We start from the raw sequence: 14,560 nt of genomic DNA, 5'->3' as shown, positions 1-14,560 counted from the left end.
GCTTGTGTATATCTTGGGACATCTGTCTGCTGCCTTCACCCACTCCCTTACCACTGGCTCACCCTCTCAACTCCTATTCCTACCTCACTCTCGCTGCCTGCCCAGGAAGGGGGTGTCCCTTAGTCAGTAAATCATTGTGGGGTTTGCTCGGGATTGGCGAAGGGAACACGGGGAGGTGGGGAAGAGTGGGAGGGGGGGGGCCACAGCTTGCTCTGAACTCACCTGCAACGCAAGGTCGAGCATCGTTTCGAAGTGCGCCATCAGGGCATCTTGCAGGCAGGCCACCGAGGGGCCGCTGTACCGTCTCGCCCTCCCCGGGGGTCCCCTGCCGGCGCGGGGGCACGCGCTGACCCGGACGCTGGGCTTGGGGGCCAGGCTGGACCTCGGTCTCACACAGTGGTTCCTGAAAACCACCTCCCTGTGCGTCGGCCACATGCTCCGAGGGTCGCCGTAACTCTCGGAGGCGAGTGGAGGGGGGAGGGGGGGTTGGGGGGGGAAGGGCGAGGGAGGGGGGGAGGTGGGTGGGATTGGGGTGGGGGGGGGGGGGGCGACATGACTAGTGTCACCAGGGCCACTGTTACCTGGGCAACCGCAGCCAGCCACTCCCCCCACCCCCTCATTTGTTACATCATCGGCTCTTGTTAAAGGGACCTCACCTCACTCTCTTGAAGTTTCCTGAGGCGTAGTTTTGTAAAGGTTCAGGGGGTGGGGAGTGGGGGAGGGGGGGGGGGGGGGGGATGGCAAAGTGTTTTTGTCTTGCCCGCAGCGAGTGGTCAGGATCTGGAAAGCACTGCCCAAGAGAGCGCAGCGGAGGCAGGTTCCATCGAGGCGGGGAATTGGGCCACAGTCTGAGGTGGAATATTCTCCCCAAGACTAACCCCTCACCCACGTGGGGAGGGCCAGGGAAGCGGGACTGGGCGAACTGCTCTCACAGGGTGAAAGGCCAGAATGGTCTCCCTCTGTACTATCCCTTGCAGGTGGGGATAATCGAGTTCAGATTTTTCCAAATGGACTTCCCAGAATCGTAGAATCCCTATCATAGAATCATAGAAACCCTAACAGTGCAGAAAGAGGCCATTCGGCCCATCGAGTCTGCACCGACCACAATCCCACCCAGGCCCTACCCCCATATCCCTACACATTTACCCGCTAATCCCTCCAACCTACGCATCTCAGGACTCTGAGGGGCAATTTAGCATGGCCAATCCACCTAACCCGCACACCCACAAGGCTGTGTTCTCAGCCCCGACTATACTCCTTATACACCTATGACTGTGCGGCCAAATTTCCCTCCAATTCGATTTTCAAGTTTGCTGACGACACCACCGTAGTGGGTCGGATCTCAAACAATGACGAGACAGAGTACAGGAATGAGATAGAGAATCTGGTGAACTGGTGCGGCAACAATAATCTCTCCCTCAATGTCAACAAAACGAAGGAGATTGTCATCGACTTTAGGAAGCGTAAAGGAGAACATGCCCCTGTCTACATCAACGGGGACGAAGTAGAAATGGTCGAGAGCTTCAAGTCTTTAGGTGTCCAGATCACCAACAACCTGTCCTGGTCTCCCCCATGCCGACACTATAGTTAAGAAAGCCCCACCAACGCCTCTATTTTCTCAGAAGACTAAGGAAATTTGGCATGTCAGCTATGACTCTCACCAACTTTTACATAAAAATCATCCTTGCTGCTTGGTATGGGGCTCCTGCTCTGCCCAAGACCGCAAGAAACTACAAAAGGTTGTGAATGTAGCCCAATCCATCACGCAAACCTACCTCCCATCCATTGATTCTGTCTACACTTCCCGCTGCCTCGGGAAAAGCAGCCAGAATAATTAAGGACCCCCTCGCACCCCAGACATTCTCTCTTCCACCTTCTTCCGTCGGGAAAAAGATACAAAAGTCTGAGGTCACGTACCAACCGACTCAAGAACAGCTTCTTCCCTGCTGCTGTCAGACTTTTGAATGGACCTACCTTGCATTAAGTTGATCTTTCTCTACACCCTAGCTATGACCGTAACACTACATTCTGCACTCTCTCCTTTCCTTCTCTATGAACGGTATGCTTTGCCTGTACAGTGCAAGAAACAATACTTTTCACTGTATCCCATGTGACAATAATAAATAAAATCAAAATCTTTGGATTGTGGAAGGAAACCGGAGCACCCGGAGGAAAACCACGCAGACACAGGGAGAACATGCAAACACCACACAGACACCCAAGGCCGGAGTTGAACCCGGGTCCCTGGTGCTGTGAGGCAGCAGTGCTAACCCACTGTGCTACCACAGACCCCAAATTATATTTCTATTTTGGTATTAGCACGAGCAAACCTGTTTCACTCCAGGTGCGATTCTACTAACACACTTTTAATCAAAACAAACTTGATTGTAACAATACAGTTTAACAATAACAAATGAATTAGCTTAACACTTATCAATGGAAATACTTAAATATGACAAGTCACAATTCTTAACTGCTAACCTATCTCAATTAGTTCCAATTTAAGCAACATTCCTCTTATAGAATTAAACTGCTCTTCAAAACCAGTTAGCAAACAACACAAGCTCAAGTGTTTTTACTTGTTAACAGTCCTGATGCTTTTGAACATGTCTGGAGAGAGAGAGAGAGAGACCTGTCTTCTGACACCCAAACAGCATCTCCAGAGAGAGAGAGAGAGACCTGTCTCCTGACACCCAAACAGCAGCCTCCAGAGAGAGAGAGAGAGAGACATGTCTCCTGACACCCGAACAGCATCTCCAGAGAGAGAGTGAGACCTGTCTCCTGACACCCAAACAGCATCTCCAGAGAGAGAGAGAGAGAGACCTGTCTCCTAACACCCAAACAGCACCTCCAGAGAGAGAGAGAGAGACCTGTCTCCTGACACCCGAACAGCAACCTCCAGAAAGAGAGAGAGAGACCTGTCTCCTGACACCCAAACAGCATCTCCAGAGAGAGAGAGAGACCTGTCTCCTGACACCCAAACAGCATCTCCAGAGAGAGAGAGAGACCTGTCTCCTGACACCCAAACAGCAGCCTCCAGAGACAGAGAGAGACCTGTCTCCTGACACCCAAACAGCGGCCTCCATAGAGAGAGAGAGAGAGACCTGTCTCCTGACACCCAAACAGCAGCCTCCAGAGAGAGAGAGACCTGTCCCCTGACACCCAAACAGCAGCCTCCAGAGAGAGGGAGACCTGTCTCCTGACACCCAAACAGCACCTCCAGAGAGAGAGGGGGAGACACCGCTTGCTTCTTTCAGGACCAGGCTTTGACCTTTAGATCGACTGTTTTATTGTATATTTTCCTTGCAAGAGTAGCTTCATCCATTCACACGACTCTGCCTCTGTCAAGCGACCTAATCAAAACCTTACTGTTACGATGCAGAGGGTGATTCACTTTTGCAAAGCCACACCGAATCCCCAGAGAGGACTACCTCGCTTTGTAATCTGTTAAAAATGCTTGGGAAGGTGTATTAACTGTTTTTTCACTCACGCATCGAGGTTCCTTAACAGAAAGATCTGACACTCGCTTTTAGTGAATAATTAACAAGTTATAGAGTCATAGAAGTTTACAGCATGGAAACAGGCCCTTCGGCCCAACTTGTCCATGCCATCCCTTTTTTTTAAAACCCCTAAGCTAATCCCAATTGCCCGCGTTTGGCCCATATCCCTCTATACCCATCTTACCCATGTAGCTGTCTAAATGCTTTTTAAAAGACAAAATTGTACCCGCCTCTACTACTGCCTCTGGCAGCTCGTTCCAGACACTCACCACCCTCTGTGTGAAAAAATTGCCCCTCTGGACACTTTTTTATCTCTCCCCTCTCACCTTAAACCTATGCCCTCTAGTTTTAGACTCCCCTACCTTTGGGAAAAGATATTGAATATCTAGCTGATCTGTGCCCCTCATTATTTTATAGACCTCTATAAGATCACCCCTCAGCCTCCTACGCTCCAGAGAAAAAAGTCCCAGTCTATCCAGCCTCTCCTTATAACTCAAACCATCAAGTCCCGGTAGCATCCTCGTAAATCTTTTCTGCACTCTTCCTAGTTTAATAATATCCTTTCTATAATAGGGTGACCAGAATTGCACACAGTATTCCAAGTGTGGCCTTACCAATGTCTTGTACAACTTCAACAAGACATTCCAACTCCTGTATTCAATGTTCTGACCGATGAAACCAAGCATGCCGAATGCCTTCTTCACCACTCTGTCCACCTGTGACTCCACTTTCAAGGAGCTATGAACCTGTACCCCTAGATCTCTTTGTTCTGTAACTCTCCCCAACGCCCTATTATTTATTTATTTAACCAACCAGGAGCTTTAACATAGAACAGTACAGCACAGAACAGGCCCTTCGGCCCACGATGTTGTGCCGAGCTTTATCTGACACCAAGATCAAGCTATCCCACTTCCTATCATCCTGGTGTGCTCCATGTGCCTATCCAATAACCGCTTAAATGTTCCTAAAGTGTCTGATTCCACTATCACTGCAGGCAGTCCATTCCACACCACAACCACTCTCTGCGTAAAGAACCTACCTCTGATATCCTTCCTGTATCTCCCACCACGAACCCTATAGTTATGCCCCCTTGTAATAGCTCCACCCACCCGAGGAAATAGTCTTTGTTTAACCAAACAAGTAACATCTCGATTAAAGTAAGATGCTACTGGAATGCTGTTCAAATAAATACAAGGATCATTCATTACCCAAAAAAGATAATAACAAAAATTTAGTCACTCTCAAAAAATTATACAACCCCGTGTCTTGGCTTTGGAAGATGTTTGGAGTTCTTCGGTCGATTCTGCTGTCTGTAAGCTTTTTCTGATTTTGGTACCCTTCGTTAGATAGGTGGAGAGTTCTCTTAAGAGATATTCTAAGCTGGCAGGGAGTCACTCTTTCCCTCTCTAGGTGTTTAGAGGTGGCAGCTCTTCAGGCAGGCAGCTGAGTTCCTCTTTATAACCCTGATGATCTCATCAACTTTCCTACACCCGGATTGGTCTGATGTTGTCAACAACAGCCAAATTCAAATTTGATAGGTTCCTCTTAGCGGATGGGGCGACTATTTAACTGTTCGATTTACAGGATCCTGGCAGTTGATGGTGAGCTGACTAAATTTCCTGTTTACCCATAAAGGTCAGTACAGGCTTGCATGGAAAGGATTTGAGTATGTTTAGTGCGGTGCCTCCAAAAATGTTATTGAGATAAACCTCACAATGAGAAAAGGTTCGGAACAACAAGGTAAACGGAATAACAAAAAAATTTTAATAACAAATATAATTAGCAGATATAAACAAGTAAAGAATCCCAAACTGAAGATTTTCCAATTAACAGTTTCAACCTGAGAAATGTTCAGAATATCACCAACCACTTTGAATTTTAAACGTTGGGGCCCATCCGTTGGTGCACATCTGGAGAAAACCACATTCTGTTACCGTTCCTGTCTGATAGTACTCACTTAACCCCGACACACACACACACAGTCCAGACGGGTCTACGAGAGGGAAGATGATGGAGCAAGCACACGAGGCAGAGGTGCCGCGAGCTATCTGTGTAGTAACGCAGGTCCAGTGCGCTGAAGGCTGTCCTCCTCGGCAGTCATGAGAAACCAAGCAGTTCTACCTGAGAAAGATTCACTTCGAACTGACTTTTTACTGCCTCTGAAAAGCTCCTCTTCAAAAAACGTGGCTGTCCCTCTTCTGCACACTCCCTCCCCAGCTCTGCAGCTGCTTCACTTCCTGCCGCCTTTTTTTTCTTCCCGCCCCCCCAGAGCAATCCCATTGGCCCAGCCCACATCACTCAACCAACAGCATCCTGTTCACAGCACCCGCCCGGCAAACAGGACGCTGAAACCCACCGGGGACAAAGAACACTGGTAAAACGTCTTCCCCACAAATTTTCCTCAGTCCCTTAGAGGAGTGTTTTCTTTAAACCTATAGGCTGTCAAAATTCAACAGCTTGGAAAGCCTGTTACCAAAGCAACCCTGATGCTTGGTCTTTGTTACAAATGTTGCAATCTGTGTACCCTGTATGCATCTGCGTTTTAAACCTCCAAGCACTGACACAAAACCAGCTCTTAAAGGGACCGCACTCCACAACACTCAACGACCCAACACCTACTCTGAAAGCCCAGGGAAAAACAAAAAGATTAAAACAAACACAACCTTAGCCGAATTCAACCCTTAGCCTGCATTCTCACCATGCAAATAGGATTGACAGAACCTTTCACCCCAGAGTTGAAATGTCTAATACTAGGGGAACAAGCACTTGAGGGGGGAAAAGTGAGAGAGGGAAAAGTTCAAAGGACTTGCAAGGGGCAAGTTTTTTACACAGAGAGTGGTAAGTGTCTGGAACGTGCTGCCAGGCAGATACGATAGGGGCATTTAAGGGGCTTTTAGATAAGCACATGAATATGCAAGGGATAGAGAGAGATATGGACCAAGGGCAGGCAGAAGGGATTAGTTTAACTTGGCATCATGTTCGGCACAACATCGTGGGCCAAAGGGCCAGTTCCTGTGTTGTAGTGTTCTAGGTGAGCTGCCTGGTGCAGACAAATTGGCACCGTATATAACAGGGCTGAATTTTAAACATACCCCTGACAGGAAGCATGATAAAAAAGTATTTTTTTAAGGCGCAGTGTCATCAGAAGCGAGTTCTCTCACGACACCGGGAGACAGGGAAATACTTTAAATACTTTAGTTCTTGGTTTTCCTTGCTCTCTATCCCCTCTCACCCCACTTTTCCCAGAAGTTAGAGGTGTAAAAGGGAACTGAACCCACAACGGAATAACACTTACAAACCTGGAAAAGAAAATTTTGGACTTTCATTCGCCCAATATTCTGCCTTCCGTCACCTCAGGACAGCTCAAAACCCTTCCCAGCCAATGAAAAACCGTTTTGAAGTGTTGGAATGTAGGGTATGAGGCAGCTGATTTATGCACAGCAAGATCCCACAAACAGCAATGTGAGGATGACCCAAATCATCTGCTTTGATCGATGTTGGTTGAGGGATAAATATCAACCCTCCCACAGTGCGGCGCTCCCTCAGCACTGACCCTCCCACAGTGCGGCACTCCCTCAGCTCTGACCCTCCCACAGTGCGGCGCTCCCTCAGCACTGACCCTCCCACAGTGCGGCGCTCCCTCAGCACTGACCCTCCCACAGTGCGGCACTCCCTCAGCACCCTCCGACAGTGCGGCACTCCCTCAGCACTGACCCTCCCACAGTGCGGCACTCCCTCAGCACTGACCCTCCCCCAGTGCGGCACTCCCTCAGCACTGAACCTCCGCCAGTGCGGCACTCCCTCAGCACTGACCCTCTGACAGTGCGGCACTCCCTCAGCACTGACCCTCTGACAGTGCAGCACTCCCTCAGTACTGACCCTCCCACAGTGCGGCACTCCCTCAGCACTGACCCTCCCACAGTGCGGCACTCCCTCAGCACTGACCCTCTGACAGTGCAGCACTCCCTCAGTACTGACCCTCTGACAATGCAGCACTCCCTCAGCACTGACCCTCCCACAGGGCGGCACTCCCTCAGCACTGACCCTCCCACAGTGCGGCACTCCCTCAGCACTGACCCTCCCACAGTGCGGCACTCCCTCAGCACTGACCCTCTGACAGTGCAGCACTCCCTCAGTACTGACCCTCTGACAGTGCAGCACTCCCTCAGCACTGACCCTCCCACAGTGCGGCACTCCCTCAGCACTGACCCTCCCACAGTGCGGCACTCCCTCAGCACCGACCCTCTGACAGTGCGGCACTCCCTCAGCACCGACCCTCTGACAGTGCGGCACTCCCTCAGCACTGACCCTCTGACAGTGCAGCACTCCCTCAGTACTGACCCTCTGACAGTGCAGCACTCCCTCAGTACTGACCCTCTGACAGTGCAGCACTCCCTCAGTACTGACCCTCTGACAGTGCGGCACTCCCTCAGCACTGACCCTCCCACAGTGCGGCACTCCCTCAGCACTGACCCTCCCACAGTGCAGCACTCCCTCAGCACTGAACCTCTGACAGTGTGGCACTCCCTCAGCACCGACCCTCCCACAGTGCAGCGCTCCCTCAGCACTGACCCTCCCACAGTGCAGCACTCCCTCAGCACTGACCCTCCCACAGTGCGGCACTCCCTCAGCACTGACCCTCCCACAGCGCAGCACTCACTCAGCACTGACCCTCCCACAGTGCGGCACTCCCAGGGCAGATCCTCCCACGCCCGCGGGTTCTCCTCCCCTCCAGCAAGCGGTGCGACACCCAGGCTCCCGGCTGTGCCAGGGCCCGGAGCGGGAATCTCTGCCCTCGTTCCAACTTTTCACCCTCTCCCCCAACATACCGACTTGTCCAAACACCGCTGGCTACACGGGAGAGGCACCGATCGTCCGCGTTGCCTCCGGATCGCACAGGGAGTGAGTACCCCACTGATCACCAGCTACACGGTCATAGCAACCCAACTGCCACCCACCCACCTTCAACCAACACTCTGTCTCTCTCTCTCTCTGTCTCTCTCTCTCTGTCTCTCTCTCCGTCTCTCTCTGTCTCTCTCTCCCTCTCTCTCTGTCTCTCTCTCCCTCTCTCTCTGTCTCTCTCTCCGTCTCTCTCTGTCTCTCTCTCCCTCTCTCTCTGTCTCTCTCTCCCTCTCTCTCTGTCGCTCTCTCCCTCTCTCTCTGTCTCTCTCTCCCTCTCTCTCTGTCTCTCTCTCCGTCTCTCTCTGTCTCTCTCTCCCTCTCTCTCTGTCTCTCTCTGTCTGTCTCTCTCACTCTGTCTGTCTCTCTCTCACTCTCTGTCTCTCTCTCTCACTCTCTGTCTCCCTCTTTCTCTCTGTCTCTGTTTCTGTCTCTCTCTCCCTATCTCCCTCCCTCTCTCTCTCTGTCTCTCTCTCACTGTCTCTGTCTCTTTCACTCTCTGTCTCTCACTCTCTCTCTCTGCGTGTCTCTCTCTCTGTCTCCCTCTCTCTCTCTCTGTCTCTCTCTCTCTCTGTCTGTCTCTCTGTCTCTCTCTCTGTCTCCCTCTCTCTCTCTGTCTGTCTCTCTCTCTTTCTTTCTCTCTCTCTCGCTCTTTCTTTCTCTCTGTCTGTCTGTCTGTCTCTCTCTCTCTCAGTCTGTCTCTCCCCCATTGTTGCTCTTGGAGCATCCACTGTGATGCCTCCTGCAGTCGAATATCCCACCCAGGAAAGAGGATTAGGGAGTGGGGGGGTCGCATTATAGTCTCAATCACGTGAGGAGGGTTGGACACCTCCCCCCTCTCCCCCCTCATCCTCTCCCCCTTCCCTCTCCATCCGTCCATCCCCTCAGAACCCCCCCCCGCACTCAAATAACCCTCCAAAAAATAGGGAGGGGGTCCAAAGGTGGGGAGGGGTCCCAGAGCCAGGTCTGCCATGAGATCTGTGTTTTCTCTCTCTCCCTCCCCATTACTGCTCCCACTTCGCTGGTTTTGGTGCATGCATTGTGATGCCACCCTGAGTCGAATATCCTGTCCCAAAAGAAAAAGGATTTGCGGGGAGAGGAGTTTCAAAGCCGGCTTTATAATAACTGCCCTCTCTCTCTCTCTGTCCCTTCTTTCTCTTTCTCTCTCTCCCTCTGTCCATCTCTCTCGCTCTATGTCTTTCTCTCTCTCTCTCTCTTACTCTCTCCATCTCGCTCTCCCTCTCGCTCTGTCTCTCTCTCTCTCTCTCTGTCTCTCTCTCTCTCTCTCTCCCTCTGTGTGTCGTCATCAGCCACCCCCCCCCTCCCCCCCACTCCCACCACCAACCATCACCTCTCCCCCATTGCTGTTCTTGGTGCATCCACTGTGATGCCTCCTCCAATCGAATATCCCACCCAGGTGAGAGGATTAGGGAGTGGGGAGAGCCGGCACGACAGTAATATTTGTGTGTGTGTCTCTCTCTCTGTGTCTCTCTCTGACTCTCTCTGTCTCTCTCTCTGTATCTATCTCTCTCTCACTCCATATCTCTGTCTCTCCCTGCCTCTTGCAGTCGAATATCCCACCCAGGAGAGAGGATTAGGGAGTGGGGAAAGTCCCAGAGCCGGCACGACAGTAATATTTGTGTGAGTCTCACTCCCGGTCTCTCTCTGTCTCTGTCCCTCTGTCTCTCTCTATCTCTCTCTCTCTCTGCCTCTCTCTCTCTCTCTCTGTCTCTCTCTCTTTCTCTCCATCTCTCTCTCTCTCTCTCTCTCTGCCTCTCTATCTGTCTCTCTCTATCTCTCTCTCTCTCTCTCTGCCTCTCTCTCTCTCTCTCTCTCTCTTTCTCTCCCTCTCTCTCTCTCTGTCTCGCTCTCTCTCTCTCTCTCTCTGCCTCTCTATCTGTCTCTCTCTATCTCTCTCTCTCTCTCTCTGCCTCTCTCTCTCTCTCTTTCTCTCCCTCTCTCTCTCTCTCTCTCTGTCTCGCTCTCTCTCTCTTTCTTTCTCTCTCTGCCTCTCTCTCTCTGTCTCTCTCTCTGCCTCTCTCTCTCTGTCTCTCTCTCTCTCTGTCTATCTCTCCCTCTCTCTCTCCCTCTCTCTCTCTCTCTCCATCACAGTAATATTTGTCAGTTTCCTGTCACTCTCTCTCTCTCTGTGTCTGTCTCCCTCTCTGAATCTCCCTCTCTGAATCTCTCTCTCTGTCTCTCTCCCTCTCTGAATCTCTCTCTCTGAATCTCTCTCTCTCTCACTCTCTCACTGTGTCTCTCTCTCTGTCTCTCTCTCTCTGTCTCTCTCTCACTATGTCTCTCTCTGTCTCTCTCTCTCTGTCTGTCTCTCTCTCTCTGTCTGTCTCTCTCTCTCTCTGTCTCTCTCTCTCTGTCTCTCTCTCTCTGTCTGTCTCTCTCTCTCTGTCTCTCTCTCTCTCTGTCTCTCCATCTGTCTCTCTCCCTCTGTCTCTCTCTCTGTCTCTCTCTCTGTCTGTCTCTCTCTCTGTCTCTCTCTCTCTCTCTGTCTCTCTCTCTCTCTCACTATGTCTCTCTCTGTCTCTCTCTCTCTGTCTCTCTCTCTCTGTCTCTCTCTCTCTCTCTCTGTCTCTCTCTCTGTCTCTCTCTCTCTGTCTGTCTCTCTCTCTCTGTCTCTCTCTCTCTCTCTGTCTCCCCCTCTGTCTCTCTCTCTGTCTCTCTCTCTGTCTGTCTCTCTCTCTCTGTCTCTCTGTCTCTCTCTCTCTCTCTGTCTCTCTCTCTGTCTCTCTCTCTCTGTCTCTCTCTCTGTCTCTCTCTCTCTCTCTCTCACTATGTCTCTCTCTGTCTGTCTCTCTCTCACTGTCTCTCTCTTTCCCTCTCCCTCTATCTCTCTCCGTCACAGTAATATTTGTCTGTTTTCTCTCTGTCTCTCCCGCAGGTCGGCCATGAACCTGCCGCGGAAGAAGTGGTTGCTGTGGGCGGCTTGCGCGCTGCTGACTAACGGGGCAATCTTCCTGGCGCTATGGAGCTACCGCCGCCCCGAGGGGGATCAGCCCACTGTGTCCCCGTGGATGGAGACCCCCTTCTGGAGGCCCGACTGCCCGCTGGAGTCGTTGTGGAACCGGGAACAGCGGCAGCTGGCCGACGCCCAGACCCTGGGGGCGGAGGAGGAGTGCGGGCCCGACACCCAGCTACCCACCACCTTCGCCGACTTCCAGCGGCTGCCACAGCCCATGCAGGACTTCCTGACGTACCGGCGTTGCCGGGCCTACCCACTGGTGCTGGAGCCCCCACCGGGCTGGTGCAGCGGCAGGCCCCGGTTGTTGTTGGCCATCAAGAGCCGGGCCCAGAGCTTTGCCCAGCGGCAGGCTATCCGCCAGACCTGGGGGCGTTTGGCCCAGGGCTGGGCCTGGGGTCGAGGTCAGGCCTGGGATGGGGATCTAATCAAGGCCCCTGATTCAGGCCTAGGTCAGGCCCGAGGCCTGGGTCAGGCTCGAGGCCCAGCTCAGGCTCGAGGCCTAGATCAGGCCCAAGGCCTAGGTCAGGCCCAAGGCCTAGTCCAGTTGCGAGGCCTAGATCAGGCTCGAGGCCTAGGTCAGGTTCGAGGCCGAGGTCAGGCCCGAGGCTCAGGTCAGGCCCGAGGCCTAGGTCAGGCCCGAGGCCTAGGTCAGGCTCGAGACCCAGGTCAGGCCGGAGGCCCAGGTCAGTCTCGAGGCCTAGGTCAGGCTCGAGGCCCAGGTCAGGCTCGAGCCCCAGGTCAGGCCCGAGGCTTAGGTCAAGCTCGAGGCCTGAGTCAGGCTCGAGGCCTAGGTCAGGCTCGAGACCCAGGTCAGGCTCGAGACCCAGGTCAGGTCCAAGGCCCAGGTCAGGCTCGAGGCCCAGGCCAGGCCCGAGGCCTAGTCCGTCTGATTTTCCTACTCGGCCTCCCCGAAGGCCCGTCCCGCCTGGCGACCCTGCTGGACTGCGAGAGCCGCCAGTACGGCGACCTCCTGCAGTGGGCCTTCCGCGACACCTTCCTCAACCTGACCCTGAAGGAGGTGCTCTTCCAACGGTGGCTGTCCCGGCGCTGCCCCCGCTCTCGCTCCTTCGTCTTCAAGGGGGACGACGACGTGCTGGTCAACACGGCCGGCCTGCTGCGCCTGGTGTCGGCCCTGCGGTCTCGCCAAAGCCGCCACCTCTTCCTGGGTGACGCCATCTTGGGCGCCCGGCCCAGCCGCGACCCGGCCCTCAAGTACTACGTGCCAGGCGCCTTCTACCGAGGCCCCTACTACCCGCCCTACGCCGGTGGCGCCGGGGTGCTGTACTCGGCCCGCCTGGCCCCCTGGCTGGCCCGCGCCGCCCGCCGCCTCCCCCTCTTCCCCATCGACGACGTCTACACCGGCATGTGCCTGCGGCAGCTAGGCCTTCTGCCCGTGCACCACCCCGGCTTCCGCAGCTTTGGCGGCAACGCCACCCACCGCCGCGACCCCTGCGCTGCCCGCCGCCTCCTCATGGTGCACGCCCGCGGACCCCGCGACATGCTGCACCTCTGGGACCTGCTCCACCAGCCCAATGTCACCTGCGACTGAGGGGGACTGAAGTGTGGGGGGATAGGAGGGGGTAGAGGGGGCGAAGGGCCACCCTTTTCTCATCTACTGCCACCGGGGGGGGGGGATAGGATGGCGTTAGAGGGAAGAAGGGCCCTCTGGGTACCACACCACTGCTTTGCCTTTCCAGTCACCCTGAGTCCAAAACCCAAGGGTGGGATAGGAGGGGATAGAGGGAGCAAAGGGCCACTCCTTTTTGCACCTACCGCCATCTTGATTACACATCTCGAGAAGGATAGGAGGAGGTACAGGGAACAAATGGCCTTCCCTCCCCTTACAGACACACCCCACCCCCTTACCTCTCCTGTCAGCTAATTCCACATCCCTCAGTGGGGGATAGCAGGGTGTAGAGGGAGCGAAGGGCCGCACATTTGTCTCTTCTGCTACCCCCAATTCTACAAGCCTAGGGAGGGATAGGAGGGGGTAGCAGAGGGGGGGGGGGGGGGCGAAAGGCCGAGGGGATAGAATGAGCTAAGAGGGAGGGAAGGGCCACTCTTTTGTACCCACTGCCACCCTGATTCCGCAAGCCTAGGGAGGGATAGGAGGGGGGAGAGGGAGCGAAGGGCCAACCCCGCGCCCAGTCCTTCAACCCCATGTGCGCAAAGCTCTTTGCCAGTCTCTCTGGCACCCCCCCCCCCCCCGGCAGAACGTGGACTTGTTGTTTGCTTGTTCCTGATTACTGTTTGTTTGTTTTCGAAACACTTGCTGAAATAAAGAATTTTTGTCATTCAATCCCGCGCTGCGACTCAGTCAACCAGCTTAAAGTTAGAGTCCTTTAACCCATCTCCAAGGTCACGTGCGTTCATAGAACCCCTACAGTAAAGGACACCATTCAGCCCATTGCGCCCACACCGACTCTCCAACATTTTACCCAGGCGGCCCGGTTAGGGCACCTCGGTGGCACAGCGGGTTAGCGCCGCTGCCTCACAGCGCCAGGGACCCGGGTTCGATTCCCGGCTCGGGGTCACTGTCTGTGTGGAGTCTGCACGTTCTCCCCGTGTCTGCGTGGGTTTCCTCCGGGTGCTCCGGTTTCCTCCCACAGTCCGAAAGATGTGCAGGTTAGGTGGATTGGCCATGCTAAATTGTCCCTTAGTGTCCAAAGATGTGCGGGTTAGGTGGATTGGCCATGCTAAATTGCCCCTTAGTGTCCAAAGATGTGCAGGTTAGGTGGATTCGCTGTGCTAAATTGCCCCTTAGTGTCAGGGGGATTAGCAGGGTAAATGCATGGGGTTGTGGTGATGGGGCCTGGGTGGGATTGTGGTCGGTGCAGACTCGATGGGCCGAATGGCCTCCTTCTGCACTGTAGGGATTCTGCGATTCTATCCCTGTAACCTCAGGTATTTATTCACCTAACCTGCACATCTTTGGACACTAAGGGGCAATTTAGCATGGCCAATCCACCTAACCTGCACATCTTTGGACACTAAGAGGCAATTTGGCATGGCCAATACACCTACCCGGCACATCTTTCGGACTGTGGGAGGAAACCGGAACACCCGGAGGAAACCCACGCAGACACGGGGAGAATGTGCAGACTCCACACAGACAGTGACCCAAGCCAGGAATGAACCCAGGTCCCTGGCTCTCTGAGGCAGCAGTGCTAACCACTGTGCCACC

General features: G+C 53.7%; 1 protein-coding gene across 1 annotated transcript; it reads left to right on the top strand.

Moving 5' to 3' along the window:
* Positions 1–11,302: 11,302 nt before the first annotated feature.
* Positions 11,303–12,925, top strand: LOC144484285 (N-acetyllactosaminide beta-1,3-N-acetylglucosaminyltransferase 2-like). Its single transcript, XM_078202812.1, has one exon. The coding sequence runs from the start codon at positions 11,303–11,305 to the stop codon at positions 12,923–12,925; it is 1,623 nt and encodes a 540-aa protein (XP_078058938.1).
* Positions 12,926–14,560: the final 1,635 nt, after the last annotated feature.

This window comes from Mustelus asterias, unplaced genomic scaffold (genome assembly GCF_964213995.1).
Source record: "Mustelus asterias unplaced genomic scaffold, sMusAst1.hap1.1 HAP1_SCAFFOLD_97, whole genome shotgun sequence".
In the NCBI taxonomy this organism is placed as follows: Eukaryota; Metazoa; Chordata; class Chondrichthyes; order Carcharhiniformes; family Triakidae; genus Mustelus; species Mustelus asterias.
This window is presented reverse-complemented; position numbering and strand designations above follow the sequence as displayed.

What these genes read in the sequence shown, in the direction of transcription:
- LOC144484285 (XM_078202812.1), top strand. Translation starts at nt 11,303, where the DNA reads ATGAACCTGCCGCGGAAGAAGTGGTTGCTGTGGGCGGCTTGCGCGCTG.